The sequence below is a fragment of the Electrona antarctica genome (assembly GCF_951216825.1).
Source record: "Electrona antarctica genome assembly, chromosome: 21".
In the NCBI taxonomy this organism is placed as follows: domain Eukaryota; kingdom Metazoa; phylum Chordata; class Actinopteri; order Myctophiformes; family Myctophidae; genus Electrona; species Electrona antarctica.
In genome coordinates, this window is record NC_136802.1 from 25,887,870 (window position 1) to 25,900,526 (window position 12,657).

At 42.5% G+C, this 12,657-nt stretch overlaps 1 protein-coding gene across 2 annotated transcripts; it reads right to left on the reverse strand.

Moving 5' to 3' along the window:
- Nucleotides 1-470: 470 nt before the first annotated feature.
- On the reverse strand, nt 471-10,264 carry rasl11a (RAS-like, family 11, member A). Of its 2 annotated transcripts, none has more exons than XM_079491802.1 (8): nt 9,901-10,264; nt 9,327-9,383; nt 8,766-8,848; nt 5,307-5,347; nt 4,370-4,499; nt 3,211-3,286; nt 2,191-2,267; nt 471-1,550 (listed from the first exon to the last, which is right to left on the reverse strand). In XM_079491802.1, the coding sequence occupies exons 1-8, from the start codon at nt 10,070-10,072 to the stop codon at nt 1,404-1,406; spliced, it is 783 nt and encodes a 260-aa protein (XP_079347928.1). In that variant the 5' UTR covers nt 10,073-10,264; the 3' UTR covers nt 471-1,403. The 2 variants fall into 2 exon arrangements, with proteins under 2 accessions (XP_079347928.1, XP_079347927.1); XM_079491801.1 differs by having other exon boundaries at nt 2,191-2,292.
- Nucleotides 10,265-12,657: the final 2,393 nt, after the last annotated feature.

The window sequence follows — 12,657 nt, forward strand, 5'->3', positions numbered from 1 at the left end:
TGGAACAAACTCCCACTGTACCTTCGACAGGCAGCCTCTGTAGACAGTTTTAAAGCGCAGCTCAAGACTCACTTCTACACTCTTGCTTTTAATTGATCTTTTAATTTTTTTGTTATTCATGTCCTCACTGTATTGCATTACTGCTCTTGTTTTTTTTTTATGTTTATGCCTTGCTTTTCTTTTTTTTCCTCCATTGCTCTGTAAAGCACTTTGAGCTGCATTTCATGTCATGAAAGGTGCTATACAAATAAAGTTTATTATTTATAAAATCCATGCAATGCTTTTGTGCGGCACCGTTGTATGATGAAATAGGGCATTTGCTTTTTTTAAAGAAAGGAAAAAAAACATAATAGTAGCATGTGAATAATGCTGCAACTAAGTTCAGACAAGCATTTTTTTTCTTCTTTAATTTTTCATCCCACGATTTTTATATAAAAAAAAAAATTATCGAATGTAATCCTGGTCACTACACTCCATCTGCCAACGTGGCAAGAGCAAGAGCAACGGACTGACCTCATGCTTCCTACTATGCATGAGGAGTCCCAAGCCGATTCTTTTCACCTGACAGGGGGGGGGGGGGGGGGGGTGTTCCCCAGTTGGACGCATAGCGTGTGGAAGGAACACGTTGGGGACACTGGGAGAACATGCAAACCCAGAGTCTCCATACCGTCCTGAACCCTGAAGTGGTCACAGAACTTCTCTGGTCCCCTTGTCCTGTAACGACGCAGGGCTTCCCAAACCTCTTCAGCTCCAGACTCCCCCCAAAATGATTAATTTGATGTCTCTCCGGGATCCAAACGTGCAAAAAACAATTATAATAAATAAAATAAAGCATTGTGAATTGAAAGTACCATGAGACATTAGAGTCTGGTGTGGTATGGATGTTCTCAGGGGGAGTGAAACTCATACTGAACTGCATTATCCACTGAGATATATAATATATATATATATATATAATATATATATATATACACAGGAACACAATTACTGTTGATCTCCCCTTCTCTCTGATAGTGATCAAAGATTGTAATGATTCCATGAATGTCCCACTCCAGTGGGGTTTATAATTGATCCCATGTCAGTCTTACTCATATAGAGCAGTGGTTCTCAAATGGTTTTTTTTATTCAAGGACGCCCCATAACTCAGAGTTGGTTATGGAGTATTTGGTTCCATTTGTACACTCTCATAGTTACAGACCTGTAAGGGTCCATTTGGAACCGCGGTTCCCTGCTGGACCCCCACTTGGAGAACCATTTGTCATGGAGGTACAACAAAGAGGCACCGCGTGCGTATACGCTGATCCTTTGTCTTCTCGTTCTCCAGTGCAGGCAGGGTCGAACCGAACCGACCGTTGTCCTGTCTCTGTCTCACTCTCTCTGGGAAAGGCGACGAACGGAGGTCATCAGAGGGTGGTGGACGACTTGACCTTGGACGAGAGGACCTGTCGGAATCGTCTCTTCAGCTCCTGCATGTTCGGAGACTTGGGCCTGGCCAGGTGGAGACCCGCTCGCCTCTTCTCCCCGTTCCCTCCTCCCAGCGCACGGCTCACCTGCGTGGGTGGGAAACAAAATGGGACATTTAACACAAGTTTTTGCTCAGGACGTGTCTTTTCTACTAAAACCGCAGGAGGCCTTGAACGTGTATACACGTCTTTAGGGCTCTTTTACTGATATAAAACAAAAAATATACCCCAGGGGTGGAGTATGGTTAGTAATGTCCGACATACATCGCTATGCCCCATCTCAGCATCATGCAGTGGTGTGCCTCGCTAAACATTAGACACCCAACCCACACCTCCTGGTATTGAATCCTGTTTGCGCCACTATTTTTGTGCCAACCGCAAAAGAAAACGTTTTTGCCACTAAAGTGATGTTTTAGACATACGTGGCCAGTTAAGACTCACCCGTGGCTTCCCTGTGAGGTTAGGGTTAGGTTATGGTTAGGGCGGGCGGGGTATGGTTAGTAATGTCCGACATACATCAATATTTATCACACTGCATATCAGAAATGCATTCATCAGATGGTATTTCTGTCAGAAAGGCAGTCTGCTATTTCTGTCAGAATGTGGCTTCCGCGTGCGGTGCCACTCAAAGTGACTACTGGGTTTGGCTACTGGATGCAAGGGGTTGGGCTATGTCTGGCAGATATACTGTATAGTTTAGTTGAGGGGTGATTGACGGTCCTCCTACCTCTTGACACAGATGGAGGAAGGCAGCATGAACGCCGTCGTGGTTCTCTCTGGCCGACGCCTCGAAGTAAACACCTCCTGAACAGCATTGTGGGACAAAACACTGGGATTTAGGGACCTGATCTGTTGTAGCTATAGAGCTTAGAGCAGCTAAGGGTTCTCAAAGTTTTTGCGCTGGGGAGCCCGGGAAATGCTTTGGCCATGTCTCGCAACATGCTGAATAAATAATTATTTTCCATTAATTATACATGCCCCATGAAGTCTTGAATTCATGGATACATTTGCCAATAATTTGATGACTAGCGGAGACTCAATAGGCTATATGCACACACGCCATTTTGGAAAGAACTTGGGCTACTTCCCCTACTTCCTTCACAGGTGTTACCGATGAATATACTATATATTGAAGGCTCTGTTCCATTCTGGTCAAACAGAGTCAGGGTGCTGCTATTGTACATGTTGGCTCACTGGAAACACTCTGCTACACCAGTGTGTCTCAATGTGTCCTTAAGTGAGTTCCAAATGTCCCTGTATGGGTGTTACTCTGAGAGGGTACAAATGGAACCATTTGTACACTCTCAAAGTTATGGGGTTCCTTGAAATGAAAAGGTTTGAGATCCACTGCACACTAAATGGAACAGACCCTTAATTAGTATCATCGGTAACACCTGTGAAGGAAGTAGGGAAGCGACCTGGAAGCAAGGACTATCTAAAGAGGACGAGAAGCGAAGACCGTACAGTGGACGCCATGTTGCTCCATGGAAGGAAAGAAACATGCGCAGTTGAGACCAGGAAGTTGTACATGCCCAAATTTGTGCATGTACAACTTCCTGGTCTCAACTGCGCATGTTTCTTATTGGATATTATATATTGGATATTGGCCATTTTCACGTGGACGCTAGCCACGCATGCAAGAATTCAAGGCCAACATGCATGTTGGGACAGGATTATAGGCTGATTCATGTGTTTTGGTGTGGATTTCTCCTTTAATGGCAAGAACAGTGGGTGGTATTAGACCCACCTAGCGAGGCAGCCAGTGTCTCCCCTTCGTCCGTGGGCACCTGCCGGGCACGCAGCAGGTCACTCTTGTTGCCAACCTGGGGAGATTACACGTCACGTTAGATCAGATTACATCAGATTATACATCAGATTAGGTCTGGTCTAATTAAGGCATGGAGGACTACACAGACCACTGCCAGAGATGTGGGCTTGCACGAGTATCTTGCGCATGAGGTTATGATGTTATGTTTCTCATGGACTTTACATTATATTTAATTAATTAATGAAAGAAATGACAATTGAATGAGTGAAGATATAAACAGATGTACTGAATACATTTACGAATTAATGGGAAATCGATAAAGCCATGTATAAATAAATGAATAAGCAAATTAAGAAATGGATGGATGGATGGATGGATGGACAAAACATTATATAAAATAATTCCAACTTCATGAACATATACTGTAAAAGACATGTACACATGTTTATAACACAGTGGTTCTCAAGGTGTTGTCCGGGGACCCCCAGGGGTCCTTGAGGGCATTCCAGGGGGTCCCGAGCTAACTTATTGATATTTAGAAACCAAAATGGACTCTGCCACCGCAGGTTACAGACCTGTCTGTAACTCTTGGAAGTGGGAACCAAATTTGGTTCACAGAGTTATCATTTTGGGTTCCGTTTGCACATTCTCAGAGTTACGGGGGTTTGCGGTCCCATAATGCATATTGCATAGTGCATACCATAACCATGGGGGTCCTTGAAATGAAGAGGTTGGAGGAACCACTAACATATCAAACAAACATCCCCCTAACACACACATGGGCAACTGGCGGCCCGGTGGCCACATGCGGCCCCCACCTTCACTTAAGGTTATATACTGGTATACAGAATACTGATATATTATTATGATTTCAGTTACAATTCCAAACATTCAAACATGACGCCCTTTAATTACTTCAGTCTAAATTAGCTTAGTAGTAGGCCTATTAGTAGCTTAATGTTTCTGGACTCCAATTCAAAAAAGCAAAAACATTATGATGATTTCAATTCAAATATAGCAGAAATAGCTGATTTTTGCTACGACAGTAATATGCAATGTGGCCCTCTGGAGTGAGTGTGGAAATATAGTGGCCCTCTCCATCGTCAAAGTTGCCCACGCCTGCCCTAACGCCTCTCACCAGAATGACAGGGATGTTTCCGGAGGGGTGTATGCGCCTGACGTGCTGGTACAGCGGCTGTATGGTCTGGTAGCTGCTGTGGTCCGTTATGGAGAAGACCAGCACATATCCGTCTGCCCAGTAGATGGACCTGCCAGTTAAAACAACACCCATCGTTATAGAGGAGACCAGACCAGCACATATCCGTCTGCCCAGTAGATGGACCTGCCAGTTAAAACAACACCCATCGTTATAGAGGAGACCAGACCAGCACATATCCGTCTGCCCAGTAGATGGACCTGCCATGCAGTTAACACTCTGAGCAGCAAGGACGATGTTATCAGTTCAATCAATTAGTAACGTCCAGCGCTCAGGACGGAGATTGATAAAAAGGACGGAGATTATTGATATCAAAACCGATCCACAGGCTGTCCAGGACACTGCCCTGGTAGTTTTGAAGATGCACGCAAGCCCACACAGCCATTCGCAGTTTTCGCACCTCACTATAACCGTCGAACCTGCCGATCGATGCTGTCGAGTGTCACAGCAGCACAGCTTTAATAACAGGAATGGACCTTGGATGCATAATTTATGCATATCAATTGTGACGGTCCTTTGTGTCCCTATTCTAGGTGTCTGAAGAATTAGTCTAAATCTAAACTAAAGAGTTGGATAACAGTGGCTGACGGATTCATGAACTAATTAAATTACAGAGGTGAAGTTTGCAAGATAAATGCATAATTATGACAACACAAAAGTTCACATTATGCAAGTAAATACTAAATAGAATACAATTTAATATGCAGAGTTGTGGGTTAATAAATCTACCTACTACAATAAAGAGGTTATTGCAATTAATGATCCCTCGCGAGTGTGTGAGACATAGCTGTGTGGACATGAGAACAAGCAGAAAGAAAGAAAGAAAGCAAGCACACGTGAATTGATAAATAAATGTTACCTGTTGATCTGTTCCTGGCAATACAGATCATCTGCATCTTCCTGGGGGAGGGAGGAGAGAGAGAGAGAGAGAGAGAGAGAGAGAGAGAGAGAGAGAGAGAGAGAGAGAGAGAGAGAGAGAGAGAGAGAGAGAGAGAGAGAGAGAGAGAGAGAGAGAGAGAGAGAGAGAGAGAGAGAGAGAGGCACTTGACTCATACAGTACATACATGCCGGCGACTGTAGTTTTACTAAATGATCTATTAAAAGCATAGCACGGCCATACCTTCAGGACATGATCATCCCTTCCAGCTTACTTAGATCAGCCAATGTTCTTTATGTGGATGCTAGTTTAGACTACTATATGTTGGTTACTTATTCACATCCCAGCTCAGTGGCCTTGTGGTTAGAGTGTCGGGCCGTCCCTGAGACTGGGAGGGGAGGTCGGGGGTTCAATCCCCAGCTGAATCATATAAAATGGTACCCAATGCTTTCCTGCCTGGCACTGAACATCAAGGGTTGGATTGGGGTATGTATGTCCCTGCGTCATGTCCAGGGGGTGTACTTACTTGTACATCATGTCCAGGGGGTGTACTTGTACATCATGTCCAGGGGAAGTACTTGTACACCAAGCTGCCTCACAGCACATTACAGAAATGATAGGCTACTGAACAATGGGCCCAGGAGTCATGAATATGTCCGCACACGGACAAATGTGTCCGTGACCAGACTTGGCCATGTCCGATGAATTCTATTTTTTTTTTGTATATATATATATATATATATATATATTTTTTACATAACATTATAATGTTCTTAATTTGATCATAAGACTCAGTCTCCAGGGTTTCTTCAGAATACCAATGACGCTGATTCACTACGGCACTATGCTGGCACATTATGAGTCCACTAGTACTACTACTAGTGGTTCTCAAACTTTTTTATTTTCAAGGAACCCTATAACTAGTGCCGTTTGAGCACTCTCCGAGTGAAAGACCCGTTCTGGTCATTCAGGGATAGTATACGTATTATTGAGAGAAACAAAGTCACTTCAAATTAGCACGGTAAATTCTTGGTGCACGGCTCAAAGATACTCAATTTCACATGTTTTTATTACCTCTGACGAGGTAATAAAAACATGTGAAAAGGACATTCATTGAGTGCTGGCATTTCCTGCTTTCAATAGTATTTATTATTGTCTGCTCATTTTGTATATCTGTGGCAAAAATTTACTTTTGACAAAAATGTCCACCACGAGCCAGCATGCATGGCGATGACCTAGCCCAAACATTTAGACTCGTAGAGGTCCATACTAAGGTCCATACTCTGTCTCGGAATCTGGCGGCCATCTTGGTTTTCTCTCCATTGTAAATGCGCAACAGAACCCTGGCCACTAGGGGCGCGGCCAATGTTCTGTTGCGCATTTACAATGGAGGAGTATGGACGGAGTGGATTAAAATATTTTTTTTATTGAAAACTACGGTCGCTACGGAAGTAATTGTTTTCCGAACACCCGCCGGACATGTGGGGCAATCTGGATTAGATTTTAGATTTTGCATTTGTACAAGGTAAGAGTGATTTTGAGGCACAAACGTAAACACGAGCCCTCTTAAAGGGGACCAAGTCTTTTAGACTCTCGTTGAGAGATTCGTCAGAATCGAAAAAAACCTCTACGAGAGTCTAAATGTTTGGGCTAGCGATGACCCATGCATGGGCCACATCAGGAACGGTTGGTTCCCAAGGCTACTTCCTTGTTTTTGTTCTGTAAATTTGTTTTTTTCTTGACCACAAATGTTAAGAATGTTATTTAGACAGCATGCTGTTTGGACAGATGCTTGGTCCAATATTTACCTGGTATCCTAGAAGTTTCTTTGACGTACTACATTTCTCTTTGCACGCTACTTTTATGACTATTTTACTACATGTTTCTCTTTGCACGCTACTCTTACGACTATTTACCTTGTTTGTTGTTGACTACATGCCTTAATCTGCTCATTCTGAACACATTGGATGAGTGCGTCGAGCTAAAAGAAAATGCCCAAATTGTAAATGGCATTCAGTTCCAGTCACGGCCGGGTTTTGTCACAGTCATTATCATCTGCGGAGAGGTTGTTTGGTCCGGCTCCCCTGCCCAGCCCAGCGCTGTTGTTTTTTTTTTGGTAATGAGTGAGTCAAATCTCTGCTAATGTAAACAGACCAGGAAGAGATAAAGAGGGGTGTTCTGGCCAGCACGTTGCTCTCATTATGCTCGTGGTCTGTACGTCACTACCGCTCGCTCTCATCATCAAACACATTCCTGCAATTACATAAACAGTTAAGAAAGAGCAGCTATGGGAAAGCTTTACGAGAATAGTTTGGCTGTGGAGAGATACGGTATATTGAATAAAAGCCCCAAAGCCAAAAACATCAAACGAGTGTGTCACTGTCGCGTCTAATTTTGGGGCTCTTTGGGGAAAACATTCTATAAGGAGACTGTATGCCTCTCTATCCCGCTCTAATACATCAATATCTAACAGTTGGTCATGTCTTTCTGTCCCATGCTCTATACTTATACTTTACAGTATATGTATATATATATATATATACATATCGCCTCTGTCGGGGGGTGGGGACAGACAAATGTGACAATTTGTCTGTCTCTCCTCATCTATAACGAAATGTATATATATATATTAGAGCGAGAGAAATGAGAGAGAGTCATATATGATTATCTCTCTCTCTCTCTCTCTCTCTCTCTCTCTCTCTCTCTCCCTCCCCCTATCCCTCTCTTATTGGCTCCTTTCTAGTCTCGCGTAGCCAGACTAAACTATTCCACAATCTCCGAATGCTATATAGAGTCTGACACTACACCTCCCGAAATCCGAGTAATGAAGCTGCCATTTCCGTTTACGAAAATATATTGTAAATATTGTATCTTTACATTTTTTTTTCATTTCTGCTAAGCAGCAAGCTATATGCTTAGATGATTACTATTTATATTATGATACATTTGCACGACTGTAAAGACGAAACGGAAGTGGGATGGAGGATTCACTTCTGCTTTATCGCTTACTCATGATAGAGCTTCCGTTGCTCCAGACTGTGTATGAAGCAAAGCAAAGCAAAGTTCTTTGTTTACCCAGGGTGAATGGACTAAGCTCGACGAACTTGTTTACAGCCAGACCCTGCTCATAGAACATTTCATGGTAGGAGTTCAATGCCTTGCTCAAGGGCACTTCAGCGGTGGTAATTTTAACGTGCCAGTCCGGGGATACGAACTGGCGACCTTCCGATAACAAGACCGCTCCGCAAACCGTTCGGCCACCGCTGCCCCATGACGGAAGCATTTGAACGTTGCGAGAGGCAACAGTCTGGCAACGCGAGACTAGCCCCTTTCAAATGCATCGTCCTGGAACGACACACCATAGGCCTACTCAGTTTTTGGCTTTAGGAGCCGGTCCTTTTTTTGCCCCCATCTCTCTGTGTCTCTCTATTCAACAATTACCTGCAGAGAGACACAGGGTGTGTCTTGGACCTGTAAGGAGACCTGTTCTCCATCCAGATTGATCTTCCTGGAGTACAGGGCACCTAAGGAGAGGGACAGGCAACAGAATGAATGAATTCTGAATGAGTGAGTGAGTGAGTGAGTGACTGAGTGAATGAATGACTTGACTGGCTTGTTACATCGGCAATTTTCAGTGAATATATTTAGTGTAGACTAGACTACTAGAGGGGGAAAGTAGGGGGCCTTGTACAGCCCCCCCATTTAGGGGGACTATTATCGAGGTTAAAGGATGGATGAATAAGTGAACACACAAATAAAATGAATCATGGGTTGAATGAATGACTAAATGGATTTAATGTATGAATGAAGATTAAATGACTGAATGGCTTGGATGGGTTTATGATTCATGAATGAGTCAAAGGATTAATTTATCAATCAATTACAATCAATGGATGGCAATGGGCTATTGTGTTTGGGGAGAGGAAAGTGGACAAAATGTTAGTGAGTGAGACAGACAGACAGACAGACAGACAGACAGACACCATATAGGTGGAAACTCACCAGTATTCGCCTCATAATCCCCAATAAACCTCTTGGTTAGAAACCTGACAATCAGAGCTTGAAAAGAGACAAGATAGGCCTGAATGAGTAACATGCTCAGACTGCAGTCACCACTCAGTGAGTTTACCAGTGCCTAAAGGTGCGATTCTGTTGAGTTGACGTTCATTGCGAAGTGACAATCAAAGTGAAATTAAGTCCTTTGTTAGGCTGTTATCTTTAACCATTAAGTGTTTTATTGACGTAGTATTAATTTAAAAAAAGATGTGTCGCCCCCTGTCGTTTCAAATCACTAACTCTCAAAAACTAAGGTTGTGCGTAAAAAGCGGCGCCTATCTATATCAGTTAAAAAACTTAAACAGCTTGCATTTTGAAATAATAATGACTAGCAATAAAAAGGAAGAAAATATCTAATAGCCTATATAGACATGTTGAAAAGTCTAAATATCACGTGTCTATAGGCTAGTTCCATCTATATTCCTATACTCATTATTTTATTTTTTATATAGGCCTTTCTCACAACTCACAGCTCAAATCAACGTCTATAATTAGAGTTCGGGAACTTCGGGTAGGCTACCTGTTTTCCCGACGTTACTCGCTCCCAGAACCACGATCTTGACATTCTTGTTGGGAACGACCATAGAGTCCACGGCGGGATACTCCGGGATGGGAACTAGCAGAAAGTTGCTGCTAGAACCACTATTATTCATTGTTCTAGGCGGTGGTGATGGGTCCACGGTCACACGCATTTAGCTGACCTAGAGAGGTCTCCTATAGCTCTCTTCTTTTTTTCTTCGGGGGAAAGTATAGGCTGCAGAAATGCGGTGGTCCTCTTCTTCTTTTCAGAACATCATCATCATTCCCAGTCCCAGACCGGGTGCGGGTCAGCCAGACTGCTTAATTGCCGTTACACTCACAGACGCATTGTCCAGTCCCCGGCCCTGTCTCTGTCTGTCTGTCTGTCTGTCTGTCTGTCTGTCTGGGTGGGTGGGTGGGGGTTCCTCTATAGTTGACTGCATGCATGGAGCATTCATTCCTCCGTCTAGATCATCTTCTTCTTCTTCATCTTCTTCTGGACCATGTTGTGAACTTATAGCGAACTCCCATCCTGTGTAGACCGTGCATTAATAATCCCCAATGTGTGTAGACGTGCGTCGTCGAAGGGAATGAAGGCATGCATGCCAGCAGTGAGTTGCTCAAGCTGCTGAGAGAGAGAGAGAGAGAGAGAGAGAGAGAGAGAGAGACTTCCCAAACTTGCGGGGGCGTGAATTAAGGGCTGAGCAGAGACAACCCGCACATCCCCAATCTTTACAGAATAAATGCTATTGTTTTACTTTTACTAATTTATTCATTCAAAAACAAATTTGCTCACATTTTGATGGTCCTTATTACTACATGTTAAAGCTCCACGTAGGCTAGTATAGCTACGGTACCTGGCTGCACGTGCACTGTACGGGCTACGGCACCTGACTGCACAAATAAGGTAGCGGTATACCGTATAGCCTATTTATAAAATGTAAAAAAGAATGGCATATCTTATAAAACTGTCTGTTACTAACTTATAAAGCTATTATTGAATTAGTTACAGTAGGATGACAATGTTACTGCTACTACTAGGTAGCTACTAGCCCATTAAAATAATAATAATAATAATAATTGTAATAATAATAATAATAATAATAATAATAATACTACTACTACTACTACTACTACTACTAATAATAATAATAATAATAATAATAATAATAGCCCAAAAAGCTATGTGCAGAATGTGGCATCATTAATGGGACGTGTGTACAGGTAGGCTATATGGCACTTTATGGCTAATTCTGTAATTCTATGTGCAGAAGTAGTAACACACCCACATTAAAAGCACTGAAACTGGCCAATAACAGCTTGCTTACTTAAGTTACTTTGGAATGGCTCGATAAATGGTGTGCAATGTGCATGTGTTCCAACTTCCAAATACACTGGTGTTTTTTTCCGACTCGACAGTGTGTCTGCTGAAGTTGTGTGCAAGAAGTAACACCGCCCACGTAGCGCGGGGTTCGTGCCATGAATCAAGCTCACCCACCGAGACGCGCCCTCATTTCTAGTCTGCTATAGATCCCATGTCCTGGCCGGACTACCGCGCTGTGATTGGCTAGTAGTCGGTTGTCACAGGCAACCGTGAACTCAACGCTCCAGTCCAGAGTAATATTTCATCATCAAATGTTCAACCTTTTTAATATCAATGCCCATTATCTTTCCTTTTTAATATCAATGCCCATTATCTTTTTAATATCAATGCCCATTATCTTAATTAATATCAATGCCCATTATCTTAATTAATATCAATGCCCATTATCTTTCCTTTTTAATATCAATGCCCATTATCTTTTTAATATCAATGCCCATTATCTTTCCGGCATTTGAGCCACCCACGGTCACGGACCACCATTTGATGAGATGTTTAACAATAATTTAACTCGAGTCCATTTGGTTTCATTTTACACTCTCAAGCGTTAAAGATCTAAGGTCCATTTGGTTACCTCCATCATTTAGCTGGGGACCACCTGGAACCCCCTCAAGGACCACTGGAGGTCCATGGACCACTGGTTGAATACCACTGATTTAAATCATCATCATCATCATCATCATCATCATCATCATCATCATCATATTATGTCAATGAAACAAGAGTAGAATATTTTGTCTGTGTGGGCATCAATCTTCCATCTTCTCAGTGTGAGACTGAGTTGGTAAAAAGTAGCTCATTGTAGTTTGACCCACATACGTTTTATAAAACCTGCTTTTTATCGTTTTGGGGAAAAATCATTTAAATTCAATTAAATTACACAAAATGATTACATAGACAACAGGATGAGCAAAAACAAGGTGGCCTGCCCTATACACAAAACCAAACACAAATATTTTATATAAAATTACAGCTAAGGCCCAGCCTTAAAGGGGTTAAAGGACAACTTTGGGTTTTTTCAACCAAGGTTTTAGGTTGTTATTAGAGAAAGTAAAAGATGAGTTATTGTGTTAATTTGTTTTCATTTGCTGCTTTCTTTCGTTTTAACAATTTTATTACAGATCTTTTTAGGGGGCGGGGGCATTCGAACAAGTGGCTAAATATGTATTATTTTTAAAAAAAATTAGAAGTGGGGCCCCCACTGTGGGGGACACCCCATAAAACACGTGCGCGCACACATGCACGTGCATTTGTGTGCACATGCGCAACGCACGCAGACAGCACTATTAAAACATGCAGACGTGTATAGCCTATTTAGAAACAGGGTTTACAATGCTTAATCGTATCCATAAAAGTAATGACAAGTCAAAAAACATA

Bases quoted from the DNA above. Each gene is read 5' to 3' on its own strand.
- rasl11a (XM_079491801.1), bottom strand. From the start codon at position 10,072: ATGCGTGTGACCGTGGACCCATCACCACCGCCTAGAACAATGAATAAT. The intron at 9,384-9,900 runs GTAGCCTACCCG...TCTCTTTTCAAG, and splicing joins GAGTAACGTCGGGAAAACAG to CTCTGATTGTCAGGTTTCTA. The intron at 5,348-8,765 runs GTAATTGTTGAA...TCCCTCCCCCAG, and splicing joins CACCCTGTGTCTCTCTGCAG to GAAGATGCAGATGATCTGTA.